Source organism: Salvelinus namaycush, unplaced genomic scaffold, assembly GCF_016432855.1.
Source record: "Salvelinus namaycush isolate Seneca unplaced genomic scaffold, SaNama_1.0 Scaffold814, whole genome shotgun sequence".
NCBI lineage: Eukaryota > Metazoa > Chordata > Actinopteri > Salmoniformes > Salmonidae > Salvelinus > Salvelinus namaycush.
This window is the reverse complement of record NW_024061547.1, coordinates 10509-33720: the sequence shown is the minus strand read 5'-3', so window position 1 is coordinate 33720 and position 23212 is coordinate 10509. Positions and strand designations below refer to the sequence as shown.

Sequence of the window (23212 nt, the reverse complement as noted above, 5' to 3'; positions counted from 1 at the left end):
AATAAAGTAAAATGAAGGAATGCTGCCCTCTGTTGGCATCATGAAAGTAATACAACAAATAAACCTCTCAAGATTTAGTGACGCTCACATGATACTTACAATCCTGGAGCGTTCATGTGTATTCTATTTAATGAGTTTACAGCATGATCCTTGTATACATAGCAAGGGGAAACAAATACTATAATAAAATAAACAGCAGCACATCAATATTCTTCAACCCTGATTTCTTGTTACCATTCTGTTAAAACATTCTGCCATCGTCAGTGCAAAAATCGGGACAAGCCTAAATACCAGGGCATTGTCGAAACGATATGGCTTTAGCTTGTGCATCTAGCAGACAGAATTCACTATGAATACGAAGCTAATTAACGGTGTGGTATAGTACAGTGTAAGAAAGAATAGCATTCAAAGCTAGCGATCTCTGCAGAGTTGGTTATAGCGATATCCATGTGAGCTGAGTGTGTGTCCGAATCTGAAGAGATACATAAACAGAAAAGGAAACAAAACTAAATATCTATTTTCACAGCAGCACCAATACAGAAAAATTAAAAGGATTCTCCAACGAACCAATCAAACATAAACACACATTACTTCTAATCTAGTGTCGTCTTGAAATGGCAAACGTGTGGAAACTAAATATCCAAACAGCTGGGTGAGTCAAAGGGAGGAAGAGACTGTGTAGTTGGTGTCTGAGCCACATACAATCTTACTCTGATCATTCCTTTACAGTTTACTCACTACAAACGTCATACAGTGTAGTGTTGATTACAGTCAGTCATTGTCTTATACATTTCAGAGAATATGTTGGGAAGATTGTACAATATGATTCATCATAAGGCATATTGAAAAAACTCTATTCCTCTTTTGTACCCGTTCAATTCCTTCAGTACCTGTTCAATAAATAAATCAGAAAGGATTTCTTGGATGTCTTCCAGTACAGTAACTTTCGTAGGTTCTACAGCTAGGCAGGTCATTTCTGTATGGTGGCACGTTGCTCTGTTTTGTTGTGGGAAGACATACAGACAGTAAGAGGTTGAGGAAAGATTGGAAGTCCATAAGGAGATATAGGAAGTTGATGTGAGAGTTGTTTCTGTCAAACCTCCCACAGTCCACCCAGACATGTCCTGGGTCTCTATATCCCCAATCCCACGATGCACAGGGCCAGCAGTAGCATGGTGGCCAGACTGAGAGTGGGTCTCAGGAAAGACGCCTTACCTGGAGGAGGGGAGGGGACACAGTAAGAGGCATGCTGGGTAAGACACTGTCTGGACATCAAACACACTCAAAAGTATTTTCCTCCTCAGATCTTTTCCTCCGATGCTCTCCTCCCTTCCCTCTGACGTTTTGAGAAGAAGGTGAAGAGAGAGGAATCTAATAAATGATGAATCGAGGAAAATACTTTTGAGATTCACCCACAAATTGACACGGTCCTTCAATTCCCCAACCAGACACTAACCAGTAGACCCATCTATCCCTTACTTACCCTGAAGCCTGATCTTCCTGATGGGGCCGTCTCCACCCTCATAGCGACCTCTGACCTCCAGCTCGTAGTCCCCTACCTGGGGCATGGGGAAGTCAATGAAGTGCCAGCCCGTCATGTAGATCGGCCCTGTGATGTAGCCAGTCTTCCTGAACATCACCTGTAGAGGAGAGGAGAGGAGAGGAGAGGAGAGGAGAGGAGAGGAGAGGAGAGGAGAGGAGAGGAGAGGAGAGGAGAGGAGAGGAGAGGAGAGGATTTCTTGTCTTCTGAGGACACTTATTTCCACAGGCTCAAACTGGATCACACCAGTTGCTGCAAGATTCAAATGAAACAAAGTAAAATGCCTTTACATACCTTATAATATAGTGGGAAGGACTCATTGCCAAACCAGTCGTAGGAGATGTGGTGCCACCACACGTACAGCCACTTGCCAGAGTAGCTGATGTAACGCCACATTTGGGGAGCCACACTTGGAGCTGCAAAGAATAGAATATAAATCTCAATAGATCACCTACAATAGACATGTCCTGTATATGGAATGTCAGTGTGGTTTTGGCATCTGGTCTTACGTGCTCTCTTGGTGAACATCTCGCAGTGTTCGCTGGGAGGGCCAACACCGGCTCCGTTGTAGGCTCTGACCTCGATGAGGTAGTGGGAGTCTGGCAGCATGTTCTCCAGCCTGGTCTGGTTCATGGAGGCGGGCACAAAGATACGATTGGCCCCCGGCTCTGTATCGTCATACTTCCTCCAGTACTTCACCTGGTCAGAAAGCCGAGATTGGTCAGAGCAGGTGTCAATCAATTTGAACCAAAACTGGTGATCCAATCAAAATGTTCACCAGTTCCTCACACAGAGACCTATACTTCTTTCACGTCAGGCTGGCAAGGAAGCCACAGTTGAACACAAGGTATTGTATTTGTTATAGTCTCATGAGAAGGGCCATCCCACTGGGCAAAAACCAATTGAATCAATATCGTTTCCACGTCATTTCACGCAAAAACAACTGATTGTATTTGCAAAAAATCATCAAGGGAATTTCGTATTTTTCTCACCCAACATTAAACATAAATCCAATGACTTGATACTTTTGTTGTTGTTGATTTCACATTAAATTCACGTTAGTTGACAACTCAACCAAATGTAAATCAAAACTAGATGTTGAAGTGACGTCTGTGCCCAGTGACATGTGTTTTTCCTGGTCACTTAACCAGACCATCGTCATCTGACCAGGGAAATGTGTCCTTCCCCATAAACCACGGACATCACTAGACATCCAGGAGATTTACAGAGCTACAGACCTGGTATCCATCTATGTACTGCTGAAGGCCGGTACCAGTGTCCATGACTGGTATCCACCAGACCAGAGCTTCATGGGACGAGACAGGCCTGGAGTATACATCTGTAGGAGACTCAGAGGGGACTAGTGGAGAGAGAGAGAGAGAGGGGGGGGGGGGGGGGGGGGGGGGGGGGTTGGGGTAGACCAGATTGAGAGAAACTTGTAAAGGCTGCCTATCATGTAGAAGAGGTTAAAGAACATGTTTACCATGGCTAGGGTTAGGGTTAGGGCTGGGGATAGGGTTAGGGTTAGGGTTAGGGCTGAGGTTAGGGTTAGGGCTGAGGCTAGGGTTAGGGCTGAGGCTAGGGTTAGGGTTAGGGCTGAGGGTAGGGTTAGGGTTAGGGCTGAGGGTAGGGTTAGGGTTAGGGCTGAGGCTAGGGTTAGGGCTGAGGGTTAGGGTTAGGGCTGAGGCTAGGGTTAGGGTTAAGAGGGTTTCTGTTTATGCTGGTATCAAACCTTGGGTTGCACAGGCCTATTGCAACTTTCTGCCCTGTTTCTATATTGTACATCAGACCGGTCTAGAGACGGTGAGAGAACATGAAAGGCCCAGAGCTCCGAGGGGTCACCACGACAGTTCAACAACAGGAAGACAATTATTGATCAAGTGCTGGGGGTAAACACGTTTAATTTTAAAACAAATGTATATAATAAAATCATAATAAAACATGCAAACTGGATCAATAAATGAATAGATAAATAATGAAATAAGTACATAAGTGGAAATCACACCAAGGGATGAAGGGATTAAGTGCTCCAAAGATAAGTGCTATGTTAAAGTGCTTGATATAATAAACTTCAATATAAAAAAGACAAAACCAGATTAAATAAATACATGATTTTTTACTGAACTTCCTCCTCGTATCGGTGGCCCCTCCTGCTCTCTAAATTAGGCCCTCACTAACTCCCACTGTCAATGCTTTATCCTACTCTACCATTCATACCAAGTGGAGCTTAAGTTTTGCTATCCACCTGGATTCAGTTGCTCTTCTCTGGCCTATGGTCCAGGATGCTTTCATCTCCAGACCGGTGATGTTTAGGGTTGAGGCTAGGGTTAGGTTTGAGGCTAGGGTTAGGTTTAGGGTTAGGTTTAGGGTTGAGGCTAGGGTTAGGTTTGGGGTTAGGTTTAGGGTTGAGGCTAGGGTTAGGGTTGAGGCTAGGGTTAGGTTTAGAGTTGAGGGTTAGGTTTAGGGTTGAGGCTAGGGTTAGGGTTAGGGTTGAGGCTAGGGTTAGATTTAGGGTTGAGGGTTAGGTTTAGGGTTGAGGCTAGGGTTAGGGTTGAGGCTAGGGTTAGGTTTGGAGTTGAGGGTTAGGTTTAGGGTTGAGGCTAGGGTTAGGGTTAGGGTTAGGGTTGAGGCTAGGGTTAGATTTAGGTTTAGGGTTGAGGCTAGGGTTGTGTTTAGGGTTGAGGGTTAGGTTTAGGGTTGAGGCTAGGGTTAGGTTGAGGGTTAGGGTTAGGTTTAGGGTTGAGGCTAAGGTTTAGGGTTGAGGGTTAGGTTTAGGGTTGAGGCTAGGGCTAGGTTTGAGGGTTAGGTTTAGGGTTGAGGGTAGGGTTGTGTTTAGGGTTGAGGGTTAGGTTTAGGGTTGAGGGTTAGGTTTAGGTTTGAGGCTAGGGTTAGGTTTAGGATTGAGGCTAGGGTTAGGTTTAGGGTTGAGGGTTAGGTTTAGGGTTGAGGCTAGGGCTAGGTTTGAGGGTTAGGTTTAGGGTTGAGGGTAGGGTTGTGTTTAGGTTTAAGAGGGTTTCTGTTTATGCTGGTATGAAACCTTGGGTTGCAAGGGCCTATTGCAACTTTCTGCCCTGTTTCTATGTTGTACGTCAGTCCGGTCTGGAGAGGGTGAGAGAACATGAAAGGCCGAGAGCTCAGAGGGGTCACCACGACAGTTCAACAACAGGAGGAAGGGTTGATTAAGTGCTGAGAGTGAACAAGTTGAAGAACATGCAAGCTGGATCAATAAATTAATAGATAAATAATTGAATAAGTAAATAATATAGTACATAATTAAAAATCACACCAGGGGATGAAGGAATTACAGAATTCAGTGCTGCATAAATGCGTGCTGTGTTAAAGTGCTTCATATAAGAACATTAAATATGAAAGACAAGCAGGCCAATAAATCCATTGTTTTTAATTGAACTTCCTCCTGGTGGTGGTATCCCCTCCAGCTCTCCTGATTGGCCCTCACTGACTCCCATGATCAAGGCCATTCAGACCAAGTGGAGCCAAGGTCTTCAGATTGGCTGTTCACCTGGACTCAGCTGTTCTTCTCTGGTTTGAGGCTAGGGTTAGGGTTGTGGTTGAGGTTAGGGTTGAACCGGTATGTGGTCATACAGCTAGTATGAATCTCACCATCTCGTGGGGTTAGGGGTTAGTATGACCCTCACCATCTCATGGGGTTAGGGGTTAGTATGACCCTCACCATCTCGTGGGGTTAGGGGTTAGTATGACCCTCACCATCTCATGGGGTTAGGGGTTAGTATGACCCTCACCATCTCGTGGGGTTAGGGGTTAGTATGACCCTCACCATCTCATGGGGTTAGGGGTTAGTATGACCCTCACCATCTCGTGGGGTTAGGGGTTAGTATGACCCTCACCATCTCATGGGGTTAGGGGTTAGTATGACCCTCACCATCTCATGGGGTTAGGGGTTAGTATGACCCTCACCATCTCGTGGGGTTAGGGGTTAGGGGTTAGTATGACTCTCACCATCTCGTGGGGTTAGGGGTTAGTATGACCCTCACCATCTCGTGGGGTTAGGGGTTAGGGCTTAGTACGACCCTCACCATCTCGTGGGGTTAGGGGTTAGTATGACCCTCACCATCTCGTGGGGTTAGGGGTTAGGGCTTAGTACGACCCTCACCATCTCGTGGAGTTAGGGGTTAGGGGTTAGTATGACCCTCACCATCTCGTGGGGTTAGGGGTTAGGGCTTAGTACGACCCTCACCATCTCGTGGGGTTAGGGGTTAGTATGACCCTCACCATCTCGTGGGGTTAGGGGTTAGGGTTTAGTACGACTCTCACCATCTCGTGGGGTTAGGAGTTAGTATGACCCTCACCATCTCGTGGGGTTAGGGGTTAGTATGACCCTCACCATCTCGTGGGGTTAGGGGTTAGGGTTTAGTACGACTCTCACCATCTCGTGGGGTTAGGAGTTAGTATGACCCTCACCATATCGTGGGGTTAGGGGTTAGTACGACCCTCACCATCTCGTGGGGTTAGGGGTTAGTATGACCCTCACCATCTCGTGGGGTTAGGGGTTAGTATGACCCTCACCATCTCGTGGGGTTAGGGGTTAGGGGTTAGTACGACCCTCACCATCTCGTGGGGTTAGGGTTAGGGGTTAGTACGACCCTCACCATCTCGTGGGGTTAGGGGTTAGTATGACCCTCACCATCTCGTGGAGTTAGGGGTTAGTATGACCCTCACCATCTCATGGGGTTAGGGGTTAGTATGACCCTCACCATCTCGTGGGGTTAGGGGTTAGTATGACCCTCACCATATCGTGGGGTTAGGGGTTAGTACGACCCTCACCATCTCGTGGGGTTAGGGGTTAGTATGACCCTCACCATCTCGTGGAGTTAGGGGTTAGTATGACCCTCACCATCTCGTGGGGTTAGGGGTTAGTATGACCCTCACCATCTCGTGGAGTGAGGGGTTAGGGGTTAGTACGACCCTCACCATCTCGTGGGGTTAGGGGTTAGTATGACCCTCACCATCTCGTGGAGTTAGGGGTTAGGGGTTAGTACGACCCTCACCATCTCGTGGGTAGTAGACAGTGGTCGACAGGCTGTAGGGTCCATCTCCTTTGGAGTTAAACGTCTTCACCTTCACTTGGAACTCCCTGACCTGGAAGTCGTTCGACTTGACCCTGAAAGAGGCGTCTCGATGGACGTAGCGTCGTGTCTCTGGGTCTGATATGGTCTCATACCACCAGTCAACATCATCATGAGGCTTGAAGGCCACAACGTAGCCAAACTTCTTACCGTAGAAGTACTGCGGCTGTACGGGCTATGGATGGAAGATGACAGAGGAAGATCACATCCTTGTTATTTACCTCATCATCAAGACCCACAACATACCAAAATGACCAACATTTTGATTAAAAGCTGCTCAAAGAAAACCACATTAGTAACTTTAAGTAGATACCATAGATTTTGTATGAAACATTATGGCAAAATACAGGTGGGTGTATTTAGACAAAAAGCACATTGCACATCAGAACAGAAACTAAAACAAGAGATGTACTAAAACAAATAAAAAATAATTGATTAATTGGATCAGGTGGGTTGGTTACTAACTGGAGCAAAAGCCTGCGTTGTGTAGTGCTGCACAACCAGGACTGAAGAACACTGGATCAGAACATGGTTAGAAGGGTTGAAATGTGTCAGAGGGAAGAGAGAAACTCAGACACCTACTGTCCATGTGATGACCAACTCTCCATCTTTACCCCCGTAGCCTCCAACGCTGGTCGGGGCCACCACAGGCACTAAGAGACACAGTGGAGTGTGTTTCCAACAGGTGTTATTAGACACTCATACACAAACGCACACATTTCTTTGCAACAACAACATGCTAGTGCCCCAGGCTGGTCCCTACCTGCGTCCCAGGTTTTGATCTTCATCGAAGGGATGCTGGCCTCCCCATCTCCAAACTCATTAGTAGCATAGACCCTAAACTCATACTCCATCCAGGGGTACAGGTCCACAACATCAGCCATCACTGACATGCTATCCAGGGCTGTAGGGGCTGAGAGAGAGAGAGAGAGAGAGAGAGAGAGAGAGAGAGAGCGAGAGAGAGAGATAGAGAGAGAGAGAGAGAGAGAGAGAGAGAGAGAGAGAGAGAGAGAGAGAGAGAGAGAGAGAGAGAGAGAGACAGAGAGAGACAGAGAGAGAGAAAGAGAGAGAGAGACAGAGAGCGAGAGGGGGAAGGAAAGGAGGGATAGAGAGAGAGAAAGGAAGGTAGGGGGGCCCGGGAAAGATTAATAAAGAGAGAGAGAGAGAGCGAGAGAGAGAGAGAGAACGAGAGAGAGTTATATGTTCAGCATTAAAGGCTGCTGTTTTCATGTTGTTGCTGTCAGTGGTAGAGTAATTCCGCCCTCTGGTGGTAGACTCCTGTACTTACAGGTGGATGCGTCCCTCCAGTCCACTTCAGTTAGGGCGTAGAAGTCTCTGGTCTGGATGGTGTACCCAAGGATGGGGCTGCCATGGTCGGCCCCTCGGTTCCACACCAACTTCACCGAGGTGTCTCTGATCTCCTCAACCCTCACCCCACCGGGAGGAGCAGGAAGACCTTTGACCTTGAGGTCTGCTGACGCGGTGACGTTGTCCACGACAGTCTGGGCTGTACAGGTGTAGCGTCCCTCGTGTCTTAACTGGGCATTCATTATCTTCAGCTCTCCACTGTCCTCACGATCCTGGATGGACAGAGAGACAGGGTTAAACACTTCACACATTGGCACATCACCTGAGAAACAGGTGAATTTCAGTGTACTTCCTGAATATACTGAATTGATATGGAATTGAGCCCAACCCTGCCGGTTTGTGCTAATCTCTCCTACCATGATGCGCTCATAGTGCTTCCACTCTAGGTAGAAGTCGATGACCCTGAAATCCAGAGACCAGATGAAGGTGATGTCCAGACTGGGGTCAAAGGAGGCCTGGCACTGCAGATGCACCTCCTCTCCTACCATCACCTGAGTGTCCTCTGGGGCTACTGTGATCTGTGTCGCCTCTGTGTCACACACACATACACACAAACACACACACACACACAGTAGAGAAGACTGTTGACTCACACTGTGCAACATTAGGCTGGCGGTACACAGACCCATCTTTAAAGGACAGTACTCATGTCCATACAGAATCGGAATGGGATCAAAGAATGAGACCAACAGATGGTTGATTGTCCCCAACGTACCCAATAACTACACATGAACATTCAAGGTAGATCAATACTAGGGCACATTTTAGACAGCTGTGTCAAGCTGGATGGAGAGTACTACCTGTGATGGTGAGAGTCCCCGTGCTGTTGGCCTTCCCTCTGTCATTCTCAGCTAAGCAGGTGTACACGCCCTCATCATTCCTGGTGGCGTTCAGGATCTCCAGACTCCCATCAAACATTATGGAGATACTATGGAGGGAAGGAAACATGACATTCACAACCATACAGTATTGGATTTCTTTCAAAGGTTTGACAAGATTCTCCTACAGTTGCTGGGATGAATAACAAACTCAGATGTCAATCAATCAATCAACCAATCAACCAATCAATCAACCAACCAACCAACCAACCAACCAACCAATAAACCAACCAACCAATCAACCAACCAACCAACCAACCAACCAACCAACCAACCAACCAACCAACCAACCAACCAACCAACCAATCAATCAATCAATAAACCAACCAACCAACCAACCAACCAACCAACCAACCAACCAACCAATCAATAAACCAACCAACCAACCAATCAATCAATCAATAAACCAACCAACCAACCAACCAATCAATAAATCAATCAATCAACCAAGCAATCCATCAATAAACCAATCAACCTACCAACCAATCAATCAATAAACCAATCAACCAACCAACCAACCAATCAATCAATCAATCCATCCATCCATCCATCCATCAATCAATAAACCAATCAATCCATCAATAAACCAATCAACCTACCAACCAATCAATCAATAAACCAATCAACCAACCAACCAACCAATCAATCAATCAATAAACCAACCAACCAACCAACCAACCAATCAATCATTCAATAAACCAATCAACCAACCAACCAACCAATCAAACATTTGTATTTGTAGTGCTTTTACGTTTAAAAAAAAAATCCCACCAAGATGTCCTTATTTACCGTGAGTTGTTGAAGAGCACTTCTTTTCCCTTGGTCCAGGTGAACCTGGGTCTGGGGGCAGCTCTGGGTTTACATGCTATGACCACACGGCCGTTGTTAGCTCCTAGAAGATACTTCTTCACTGGGTTCAACTCAAACGTCGGGGCACAAGCTGGGATGGGGCAGGGAAGTGGTTGGATGTAATTATCTATCAATGAAGACTGTGTGTATAACTGACAACTTTGTTGTTGCTATAGTTGATGACTATGTCGTTTTTTATATTCCCAGAATCAAAACTAGAAACACGGCGGTGGTGGTGTGCTCGTTAATGATACATATTGGTTTTCAAAGACGAACCAATGAGGTGCAGTTCAGGGCACAGACTAACCAATCACATGTAGTTTGGGTTACGGACTAACCAATCACACGTAGTTTGTGTTACGGACTAACCAATCACACATAGTTTGTGTTACGGACTAACCAATCACACGTAGTTTGGGTTACGGACTAACCAATCACACGTAGCTTGTGTTACGGACTAACCAATCACACGTAGTTTGTTTTACGGATTAACCAATCACACGTAGTTTGTGTTACGGACTAACCAATCACACGTAGTTTGTGTTACGGATTAACCAATCACACGTAGTTTGTGTTACGGATTAACCAATCACACGTAGTTTGTGTTACGGACTAACCAATCACACGTAGTTTGTGTTATACACTCACCAATGACACGTAGTTTATGTTACGGATTAACCAATCACACGTAGTTTGTGTTACGGATTAACCAATCACACGTAGTTTGTGTTACGGACTAACCAATCACACGTAGTTTGTGTTATACACTCACCAATGACACGTAGCTCAGCGCTGGCGTAGATGATACCCCAGTAGTTCTCAGCGATACACTGGTACATCCCAGAGTCTTCAAACGTCAGACTGGAGAACTTCAGCTCACCTTTACCATACTGGGAAAGAATTAGTACTAGATAAGATGGTGCCGATCTGTCCTATTGAATTAGTACTAGATAAGATGGTGCCCATCTGTCCTATTGAATTAGTACTAGATAAGATGGTGCCGATCTGTCCTATTGAATTAGTACTAGATAAGATGGTGCCAATCTTTCCTATTGAATTAGTACTAGATAAGATGGTGCCCATCTTTCCTATTGAATTAGTACTAGATAAGATGGTGCCCATCTGTCCTATTGAATTAGTACTAGATAAGATGGTGCCCATCTTTCCTATTGAATTAGTACTAGATAAGATGGTGCCCATCTTTCCTATTGAATTAGTACTAGATAAGATGGTGCCCATCTGTCCTATTGAATTAGTACTAGATAAGATGGTGCCGATCTTTCCTATTGAATTAGTACTAGATAAGATGGTGCCGATCTGTCCTATTGAATTAGTACTAGATAAGATGGTGCCAATCTTTCCTATGGAATTAGTACTAGATAAGATGGTGCCGATCTTTCCTATTGAATTAGTACTAGATAAGATGGTGCCGATCTTTCCTATTGAATTAGTACTAGATAAGATGGTGCCCATCTTTCCTATTGAATTAGTACTAGATAAGATGGTGCCCATCTTTCCTATTGAATTAGTACTAGATAAGATGGTGCCAATCTTTCCTATTGAATTAGTACTAGATAAGATGGTGCCCATCTGTCCTATTGAATTAGTACTAGATAAGATGGTGCCCATCTGTCCTATTGAATTGAGATCAAGTCCAGCTTATTTCACTATCCTTATACAGTGGATCTACACAACAGATGTACATTAATTGTGTTAGGTGTTAATTAAAACACCTACCACAAAAGCATGCCAGCAGAGACCCATAGACTTCCAGTCATTGCGCTAACGCTAGTTAGCATTGGCTCGCAAAACTACCTCTAACTTCCTTCATACTGGACACAGAGACATACAAATGGTATCCACAAATTCATCTGTCTCTGGGGAAGTAGATACATGCATCCCTTTAAGAATGTTGTGATCATCTGTCCAACAGGAAGTATCCCTTTAAAGAATGACAGCCAGCAGGGAGAGGACGGGCATCTTTACCGAGTATCCATCCTTGAGCCATCGGATGTATGGGACAGGCTTCCCGTTAGCGACACAGGACATGGTGTGTTCTGACCCTACGTCCTTCTGGGTGTTGTTGATGGTCACAGCCCACTCAGGAGCAGCTGTCAATCAAAACATCATTTCAAATGTTGAAACACATACACACTACAATGAAACCATGTATATGTTTTGGTTTACAGTAAATCATATCTTAGTGTTAGTGGTACTAACGTTGTAATGTAAAGTGTTAGAAGCAAGTGCTACGTACTGTATATCAGATCTGTTATTGTAACACTGCAGAGATGGAGTTTGTTATCTTACCCTCTACATAGAGCCACGCCTGATGCCAGTCTGTTATTGTAACACTGCAGAGATGGAGTTTGGTATCTTACCCTCTACATAGAGCCACGCCTGATGCCAGTCTGTTATTGTAACACTGCAGAGATGGAGTTTGGTATCTTACCCTCTACATAGAGCCACGCCTGATGCCAGTCTGTTATTGTAACACTGCAGAGATGGAGTTTGTTATCTTACCCTCTACATAGAGCCACGCCTGATGCCAATCTGTTATTGTAACACTGCAGAGATGGAGTTTGGTATCTTACCCTCTACATAGAGCCACGCCTGATGCCAGTCTGTTATTGTAACACTGCAGAGATGGAGTTTGGTATCTTACCCTCTACATAGAGCCACGCCTGATGCCAGTCTGTTATTGTAACACTGCAGAGATGGAGTTTGGTATCTTACCCTCTACATAGAGCCACGCCTGATGCCAGTCTGTTATTGTAACACTGCAGAGATGGAGTTTGGTATCTTACCCTCTACATAGAGCCACGCCTGATGCCAATCTGTTATTGTAACACTGCAGAGATGGAGTTTGGTATCTTACCCTCTACATAGAGCCACGCCTGATGCCAGTCTGTTATTGTAACACTGCAGAGATGGAGTTTGGTATCTTACCCTCTACATAGAGCCACGCCTGATGCCAGTCCTGCCATTTCTGGTTGATGGCCTCACACTCGTACCCTGCTGAGTCTTCATACTGGACGTTGTAGAGGTGGAGCAGCGCTCCAGACATGCTGACCTGAGCGCTAGCAGGCAGGTCGGTAGCACCTATCTTCCTCCAGACGATATGAGGGGCCGGACTGGACGCACAGACAACAAGAGAAGAAGAAACTAACTAAGCACGGCTATGTCCCAAATGGTAGGCCTTGTGTCTTTATGAAGGCTTAATGAATCCTCTATAAGCCCTTTATAAGGCATACGTAACTGTTTCACAAAATATGTATAAGCAAATGGATGCCATATTCTCTAGTTACAGTGATACAAGTGAACAAAAGTCCCCAAAGGGTTGGTGTTTGTTTCATCAGTAGCTAAATATCTGTCATTTCCATATTCTGACTCACTTTCCCAGAGCGAAGCACTCCAGTGTGCCGTTGTAGTTGAGCATAGCTGTGGTGTCAGGGAACTTCACCACGAGGTCGGCCTTGTACCTCTTCTCTGGGGCTGTGGGGACCAAAGGGTCATAGGTCAACACTATGGAGTTGCCCAAAAGACATTGATGTATGGTCACTTTTTGTGTTTTTTTCCCAGCCTAATGTCTAGGGATAGATTTCGCAGAGTGTAACATGATCCCAGATCTGTGGCTAAGATGCACCTCTACCTAGACACTGATTTGAGGTCAGTTTTGTGTCTTTCCATCTAAAGAAACATCTTAGATTTTGGGGAGGGTTGAAGCTGATCCTAGATCTGAGCCTAGGCGTAACATCTACCCGGAGCTGAAGACAAAGCAAAGACAATGGTCAAAAGTAGTGTACTATATAGGTAACACAGCTATAAACTAGTGTACTATATAGGTAACACAGCTATAAACTAGTGTACTACATAGGTAACACAGCTATAAACTAGTATACTATATACTGTAGGTAACACAGCTATAAACTAGTGTACTATATAGGTAACACAGCTATAGGCTAGTGTACTATATACTGTAGGTAACACAGGTATAAACTAGTGTACTATATAGGTAACACAGCTATAAACTAGTGTACTACATAGGTATCACAGCTATAAACTAGTGTACTATATAGGTAGCACAGCTGTAAACTAGTGTACTATATAGGTAACACAGCTATAAACTAGTGTCCTACATAGGTAACACAGCTATAAACTAGTGTACTGTATACTGTAGGTAACACAGCTATAAACTAGTGTACTATATACTGTAGGTAACACAGCTATAAACTAGTGTCCTAAATAGGTAACAGAGCTATAAACTAGTGTACTATATACTGTAGGTAACACTGCTATAAACTAGTGTCCTACATAGGTATCACAGCTATAAACTAGTGTACTATATAGGTAGCACAGCTGTAAACTAGTGTACTACATAGGTATCACAGCTATAAACTAGTGTACTATATAGGTAGCACAGCTGTAAACTAGTGTACTATATAGGTAACACAGCTATAAACTAGTGTCCTACATAGGTAACACAGCTATAAACTAGTGTACTATATAGGTAGCACAGCTGTAAACTAGTGTACTATATAGGTAGCACAGCTATAAACTAGTGTACTACATAGGTATCACAGCTATAAACTAGTGTACTATATAGGTAGCACAGCTGTAAACTAGTGTACTATATAGGTAGCACAGCTATAAACTAGTGTACTACATAGGTATCACAGCTATAAACTAGTGTACTATATAGGTAGCACAGCTGTAAACTAGTGTACTATATAGGTAGCACAGCTATAAACTAGTGTACTACATAGGTATCACAGCTATAAACTAGTGTACTATATAGGTAGCACAGCTGTAAACTAGTGTACTATATAGGTAACACAGCTATAAACTAGTGTCCTACATAGGTAACACAGCTATAAACTAGTGTACTGTATACTGTAGGTAACACAGCTATAAACTAGTGTACTATATACTGTAGGTAACACAGCTATAAACTAGTGTCCTATATACTGTAGGTAGCACAGCTATAAACTAGTGTACTACATACTGTAGGTAACAGAGCTATAAACTAGTGTACTACATAGGTAACACAGCTATAAACTAGTGTCCTACATAGGTAACACAGCTATAAACTAGTGTACTATATACTGTAGGTAACACTGCTATAAACTAGTGTACTATATACTGTAGGTAACACTGCTATAAACTAGTGTCCTAAATAGGTAACACAGCTATAAACTAGTGTACTATATACTGTAGGTAACACTGCTATAAACTAGTGTCCTATATAGGTAACAGAGCTATAAACTAGTGTACTATATACTGTAGGTAACACTGCTATAAACTAGTGTCCTAAATAGGTAACACAGCTATAAACTAGTGTACTATATACTGTAGGTAACACTGCTATAAACTAGTGTACTATATACTGTAGGTAACACAGCTATAAACTAGTGTACTATATACTGTAGGTAACACTGCTATAAACTAGTGTACTACATAGGTAACACAGCTATAAACTAGTGTACTATATACTGTAGGTAACACAGCTATAAACTAGTGTACTATATACTGTAGGTAACACAGCTATAAACTAGTGTCCTATATAGGTAACAGAGCTATAAACTAGTGTACTATATACTGTAGGTAACACTGCTATAAACTAGTGTACTATATACTGTAGGTAACACAGCTATAAGCTAGTGTACTATATAGGTAACACAGCTATAAACTAGTGTCCTACATAGGTAACACAGCTATAAACTAGTGTACTATATACTGTAGGTAACACTGCTATAAACTAGTGTACTATATACTGTAGGTAACACAGCTATAAACTAGTGTACTATATACTGTAGGTAACACTGCTATAAACTAGTGTACTATATACTGTAGGTAACACAGCTATAAACTAGTGTCCTATATAGGTAACACAGCTATAAACTAGTGTACTATATACTGTAGGTAACACAGCTATAAGCTAGTGTACTATATACTGTAGGTAACACAGCTATAAACTAGTGTACTATATAGGTAACACAGCTATAAACTAGTGTCCTACATAGGTAACACAGCTATAAACTAGTGTACTATATACTGTAGGTAACACTGCTATAAACTAGTGTACTATATACTGTAGGTAACACAGCTATAAGCTAGTGTACTATATAGGTAACACAGCTATAAACTAGTGTCCTATATAGGTAACAGAGCTATAAACTAGTGTACTATATACTGTAGGTAACACTGCTATAAACTAGCGGACAATATAGGTAACACAGCTATAAACTAGTGTACTATATACTGTAGGTAACACAGCTATAAACTAGTGTACTATATACTGTAGGTAACACAGCTATAAACTAGTGTACTACATAGGTAACACAGCTATAAACTAGTGTACTATATACTGTAGGTAACACAGCTATAAACTAGTGTACTACATAGGTAACACAGCTATAAACTAGTGTACTATATACTGTAGGTAACACAGCTATAAACTAGTGTACTACATAGGTAACACAGCTATAAACTAGTATACTATATACTGTAGGTAACAGAGCTATAAACTAGTGTACTATATAATGTAGGTAACACAGCTATAAACTAGTGTACTATATACTGTAGGTAACACAGCTATAAACTAGTGTACTACATAGGTAACACAGCTATAAACTAGTATACTATATACTGTAGGTAACACAGCTATAAACTAGTGTCCTATATAGGTAGCACAGTTGTAAACTAGTGTACTATATAGGTAACACAGCTATAAACTAGTGTCCTACATAGGTAACACAGCTATAAACTAGTGTACTACATACTGTAGGTAACACTGCTATAAACTAGTGTACTATATACTGTAGGTAACACAGCTATAAACTAGTGTCCTACATAGGTAACACAGCTATAAACTAGTGTACTATATACTGTAGGTAACACAGCTATAAACTAGTGTCCTACATAGGTAACAGAGCTATAAACTAGTGTACTGTATAATGTAGGTAACACAGCTATAAACTAGTGTACTATATACTGTAGGTAACACAGCTATAAACTAGTGTCCTATATAGGTAACAGAGCTATAAACTAGTGTACTGTATACTGTAGGTAACACAGCTATAAACTAGTGTACTATATACTGTAGGTAACACAGCTATAAACTAGTGTCCTACATAGGTAACATAGCTATAAACTAGTGTACTGTATACTGTAGGTAACACAGCTATAAACTAGTGTACTATATACTGTAGGTAACAGAGCTATAAACTAGTGTCCTACATAGGTAACAGAGCTATAAACTAGTGTACTATATACTGTAGGTAACACAGCTATAAACTAGTGTACTATATAGGTAACAGAGCTATAAACTAGTGTACTATATACTGTAGGTAACACAGCTATAAACTAGTGTCCTACATAGGTAACAGAGCTATAAACTAGTGTACTGTATACTGTAGGTAACACAGCTATAAACTAGTGTACTATATACTGTAGGTAACACAGCTATAAACTAGTGTCCTACATAGGTAACACAGCTATAAACTAGTGTACTGTATACTGTAGGTAACACAGCTATAAACTAGTGTACTATATACTGTAGGTAACACAGCTATAAATTAGTGTCCTACATAGGTAACACAGGTATAAACTAGTGTACTATATACTGTAGGTAACACTGCTATAAACTAGTGTACTATATACTGTAGGTAACACTGCTATAAACTAGTGTACTATATAGGTAACAGAGCTATAAACTAGTGTACTACATAGGTAACACAGCTATAAACTAGTGTCCTACATAGGTAACACAGCTATAAACTAGTGTACTATATACTGTAGGTAACACTGCTATAAACTAGTGTACTATATACTGTAGGTAACACTGCTATAAACTAGTGTACTATATACTGTAGGTAACACAGCTATAAACTAGTGTACTATATACTGTAGGTAACACAGGTATAAACTAGTGTACTATATACTGTAGGTAACACAGCTATAAACTAGTGTACTACATAGGTAACACAGCTATAAACTAGTGTACTGTATACTGTAGGTAACAGAGCTATAAGCTAGTGTACTATATACTGTAGGTAGCAGAGCTATAAACTAGTGTACTATATACTGTAGGTAACACAGCTATAAACTAGTGTACTACATAGGTAACACAGCTATAAACTAGTGTACTATATACTGTAGGTAGCAGAGCTATAAACTAGTGTACTATATACTGTAGGTAACACAGCTATAAACTAGTGTCCTACATAGGTAACAGAGCTATAAACTAGTGTACTGTATACTGTAGGTAACAGAGCTATAAGCTAGTGTACTATATACTGTAGGTAGCAGAGCTATAAACTAGTGTACTATATACTGTAGGTAACACAGGTATAAACTAGTATACTATATAGGTAACACAGCTATAAACTAGTGTACTATATACTGTAGGTAACAGAGCTATAAACTAGTGTACTATATACTGTAGGTAACACAGCTATAAACTAGTGTACTATATACTGTAGGTAACACAGCTATAAACTAGTGTACTATATACTGTAGGTAACACAGCTATAAACTAGCGGACAATATAGGTAACACAGCTATAAACTAGTGTACTATATACTGTAGGTAACACAGCTATAAACTAGTGTACTATATAATGTAGGTAACACAGCTATAAACTAGTGTACTATATAATGTAGGTAACACAGCTATAAACTAGTGTACTATATAGGTATCACAGCTATAAACTAGTGTACTATATAGGTATCACAGCTACAGGCTACTCACTCTCTTCTGTAGATATAAGAGTGATAAACTTGGAGTAGACTCCCTTGCCAATCTGTGGGTTGAACACATAGCAGGAGTAGTTCCCTGCGTCTGACGCCTCCACCTTGGAGATGTACAGATTCCCGGTGCTCTGAGAGACGAAGCGACGCTTATCCGGGTGGAGGAAGACCGGAAACTCGTTGTATATCCAACGGAACGTCACCTCAGCTGGGATACAGGGGAAGAACACAAAACACAACTAGTAAGAACGTGGTGGTCGGTTTCACCTGAATCACCTCTGAGTCTCCAGGGGGGTTTAGTTTGTGTCCTGTGTAACTCTGAGGTACTGTGAACAACGGTGTTCTGAACAGCTCTTTCTTCATGACTCAGCACTGAATATGACTCAGCACTGAATATGACTCAGCACTGAATATGACTCAGCACTGAATATGACTCAGCACTGAATATGACTCAGCACTGAATATGACTCAGCACTGAATATGACTCAGCACTGAATATGACTCAGCACTGAATAGATTACAAGTCAGAATGTTTACATGTGAGTCCTTTAGCAGACGTTATTATCCAGAGCCACTTGAAGATAGTGCATTGATCTTAAAGGCCCAATGTAGCCATTTTTCTTTCACTATTAAATCAATTCTGGATGACAATTAAGTACGTTACTGCGATTGTTTTCAATTAAAATATTTTTTAGCCAAGAGCAATTTCTCAAGCAATACTTTTTCTAGGACTGTCTGGGAGTGGTCTGAGTGGGGAGGTGAAAACTGAGAATTTGCTGTGATTGGCAGAACATGTCACAGTATTATTCCAACCTCATAGTCTGGAAATATGTATAAAACACAGGTATATCATGTTTTTGAATGCACTGGGCCTTTAAGATAGCTAGGTGGGTCAACCACATACTACAGTCATAGTAAGTACATTTTTCTTCAATAGAGTAGCTATCAGCAGAGTCAGAGCTAGTAGGAAAAGACAAGTATGACTGTTAATTTGAGTGATCATGTGTATTCTAGTAAGTCTGAGGTACTAACTTGGCCATCATGTGTATTCTAGTAAGTCTGAGGTACTAACTTGGCCATCATGTGTATTCTAGTAAGTCTGAGGTACTAACTTGGCCATCATGTGTATTCTAGTAAGTCTGAGGTACTAACTTGGCCATCATGTGTATTCTAGTAAGTCTGAGATATTAACTTGGCCATCATGTATATTCTAGTAAGTCTGAGGTACTAACTTGGCCATCATGTATATTCTAGTAAGTCTGAGGTATTAACTAGACCATCATGTGTATTCTAGTAAGTCTGAGGCACTAACTTGGCCATCATGTGTATTCTAGTAAGTCTGAGGTACTAACTTGGCCATCATGTGTATTCTAGTAAGTCTGAGGTACTAACTTGGCCATCATGTGTATTCTATTAAGTCTGAGGTACTAACTTGGCCATCATGTGTATTCTAGTATGTCTGAGGTACTAACTTGGCCATCATGTGTATTCTAGTAAGTCTGAGGTACTAACTTGGCCATCATGTGTATTCTAGTAAGTCTGAGGTACTAACTTGGCCATCATGTGTATTCTATTAAGTCTGAGGTACTAACTTGGCCATCATGTGTATTCTAGTAAGTCTGAGGTACTAACTTGGCCATCATGTGTATTCTAGTAAGTCTGAGGTACTAACTTGGCCATCATGTGTATTCTAGTAAGTCTGAGGTACTAACTTGGCCATCATGTGTATTCTAGTAAGTCTGAGGTACTAACTTGGCCATCATGTGTATTCTAGTAAGTCTGAGATATTAACTTGGCCATCATGTATATTCTAGTAAGTCTGAGGTACTAACTTGGCCATCATGTATATTCTAGTAAGTCTGAGGTATTAACTAGACCATCATGTGTATTCTAGTAAGTCTGAGGCACTAACTTGGCCATCATGTGTATTCTAGTAAGTCTGAGGTACTAACTTGGCCATCATGTGTATTCTAGTAAGTCTGAGGTACTAACTTGGCCATCATGTGTATTCTATTAAGTCTGAGGTACTAACTTGGCCATCATGTGTATTCTAGTATGTCTGAGGTACTAACTTGGCCATCATGTGTATTCTAGTAAGTCTGAGGTACTAACTTGGCCATCATGTGTATTCTAGTAAGTCTGAGGTACTAACTTGGCCATCATGTGTATTCTATTAAGTCTGAGGTACTAACTTGGCCATCATGTGTATTCTAGTAAGTCTGAGGTACTAACTTGGCCATCATGTGTATTCTAGTAAGTCTGAGGTACTAACTTGGCCATCATGTGTATTCTAGTAAGTCTGAGGTACTAACTTGGCCATCATGTGTATTCTAGTAAGTCTGAGGTACTAACTTGGCCATCATGTGTATTCTATTAAGTCTGAGGTACTAACTTGGCCATCATGTGTATTCTAGTAAGTCTGAGGTACTAACTTGGCCATCATGTGTATTCTAGTAAGTCTGAGGTACTAACTTGGCCATCGCTTGGGAGGAGCACAGAGCAGCACGGCCCCCTGGCCCTCCTTCACGGTCACAGGGTCTCTCTCTTCATCTGGGAACTCCTCCAGGTCTGGAGATAGAGAAAGATAACGCCATGGTCAGTTTAACTCTAGCATATAGTTACGATTCCAGGTGTCCACAGACAACACAGATGTATACCACAGACTGAAGCAATGACTTAGGGACTACACACACGACATGATACTTCCTGTGTTTGTTAGTCAATTCAGTTTCAGAAACCCTGGGGATGTGAATAAGGAAATCTACTGTGAGAGAGAAATAGAACCTGTTGACCAGAGTCAACCAGTTTCACTCACATCCAGTACTAGTCTCTCTCAACATGAAATTCGGTCATGGCTCGCGACAATACTCACATCCAAACTTGACCTTGGCCTCCTTGCTGATGACGGTGCCGTACACGTTCTTGGCGACACAGACGTAGGTCCCGGCATGTTTCTTCTCTTCAGGGTTGTTTATGATGAGGTTCCCTCCCACCAGACTGTAGTGTTCATTAGGCAGCTCCATCAGCTTGATCTCCCAGTTATCACGCCTCCATCTGGGGGGAAATGTGGATCTCCCTTTTTAACCATAAATTGCTGTGTTTTGTATAAATTGGAATGAGTCATTCCTCTCCATGTCCTCTGAAAGTTGTACGACTCTAGAACCAATCAAAGTCCTTCAAAACACCGTGTGAATGTCTGTGACTACATGGCAGTAGATCTTAAAAATGTTACCTTTAGTTTTCCAATGATATGTGATGTAATGTGTGTTACCTGAATGTATTGTACGGGTTGGTTTGGGTGTGTGTGTGTGTGTGTGTGTGTGTGTGTGTGTGTGTGTGTGTGTGTGTGTGTGTGTGTGTGTGTGTGTGTGTGTGTGTGTGTGTGTGTGTGTGTGTGTGTGGTTACCTGTATGTGGGTGCAGGGTTACCTGTATGTGGGTGCAGGGTTACCTGTATGTGGGTGCAGGGTTACCTGTATGTGGGTGCAGGGTTACCTGTATGTGGGTGCAGGTTTACCTGTATGTGGGTGCAGGGTTACCTGTATGTGGGTGCAGGGTTACCTGTATGTGGGTGCAGGGTTACCTGTATGTGGGTGCAGGGTTACCTGTATGTGGGTGCAGGGTTACCTGTATGTGGGTGCAGGGTTACCTGTATGTGGGTGCAGGGTTACCTGTATGTGGGTGCAGGTTTACCTGTATGTGGGTGCAGGGTTACCTGTATGTGGGTGCAGGGTTACCTGTATGTGGGTGCAGGGTTACCTGTTTGTGGGTGCAGGGTTACCTGTATGTGGGTGCAGGGTTACCTGTATGTGGGTGCAGGGTTACCTGTATGTGGGTGCAGGGTTACCTGTATGTGGGTGCAGGGTTACCTGTATGTGGGTGCAGGGTTACCTGTATGTGGGTGCAGGGTTACCTGTATGTGGGTGCAGGGTTACCTGTATGTGGGTGCAGGGTTGGCCCGTGCTCTACAGTTCATGGAGATATATCTGTCAGGTGACTCCTTTGTGTAGACGATATCCAGAGGCTCCTCTTCAAATATTGGACCGTAGCCAGTAGCGTCATCTGACAGGGCACAACGTCACAGTGATGTTACAACAACGTTACAGCAACATTACGTCAATATAACTTTAATGACTGTGATTGGTGGATAAACACACATGAAGCCAGACCCATTTGACTGTGATTGGTGGATAAACACACATGAAGCCAGACCCATTTGACTGTGATTGGTGGATAAACACACATGAAGCCAGACCCATTTGACTGTGATTGGTGGATAAACACACATGAAGCCAGACCCATTTGACTGTGATTGGTGGATAAACACACATGAAGCCAGACCCATTTGACTGTGATTGGTGGATAAACACACATGAAGCCAGACCCATTTGACTGTGATTGGTGGATAAACACACATGAAGCCAGACCCATTTGACTGTGATTGGTGGATAAACACACATGAAGCCAGACCCATTTGACTGAGATGCAGCGTGTAGGAGTTAACGCTGCATGTCAGTGCATTACAGAGTAAATGGTCATGAGAATCACAACCAGACTCCGCTTACCTCCAAAGATCCTGGGCTCACCAAACAACACTGCCTCTGCAAAATGACGGGAGAAAAAAAGGACACTTTGTTTAGTTTCTCATGGCTTAAACTGTATCAGAACGTTCCAACCACACACGAGGTGGAACAGAACAACTTGGACTTAGTAAAAACAGTCC

General features: G+C 42.6%; 1 protein-coding gene across 1 annotated transcript; it reads right to left on the bottom strand.

Moving 5' to 3' along the window:
• Positions 1-1132: 1132 nt before the first annotated feature.
• On the bottom strand, positions 1133-22585 carry LOC120042930 (contactin-1-like; the record flags this gene model as incomplete). Its single annotated transcript, XM_038987694.1, is given in 20 exon segments — positions 1133-1215; positions 1484-1640; positions 1835-1956; positions 2050-2239; positions 2779-2900; positions 6568-6820; positions 7228-7298; positions 7409-7558; positions 7934-8225; positions 8370-8542; positions 8814-8941; positions 9681-9831; positions 10513-10630; positions 11727-11851; positions 12690-12874; positions 13136-13235; positions 18492-18698; positions 20963-21058; positions 21363-21544; positions 22425-22585. Coding segments are annotated over 20 exon segments (3066 nt in total), but the record flags the coding sequence as incomplete, so codon positions are not given.
• Positions 22586-23212: the final 627 nt, after the last annotated feature.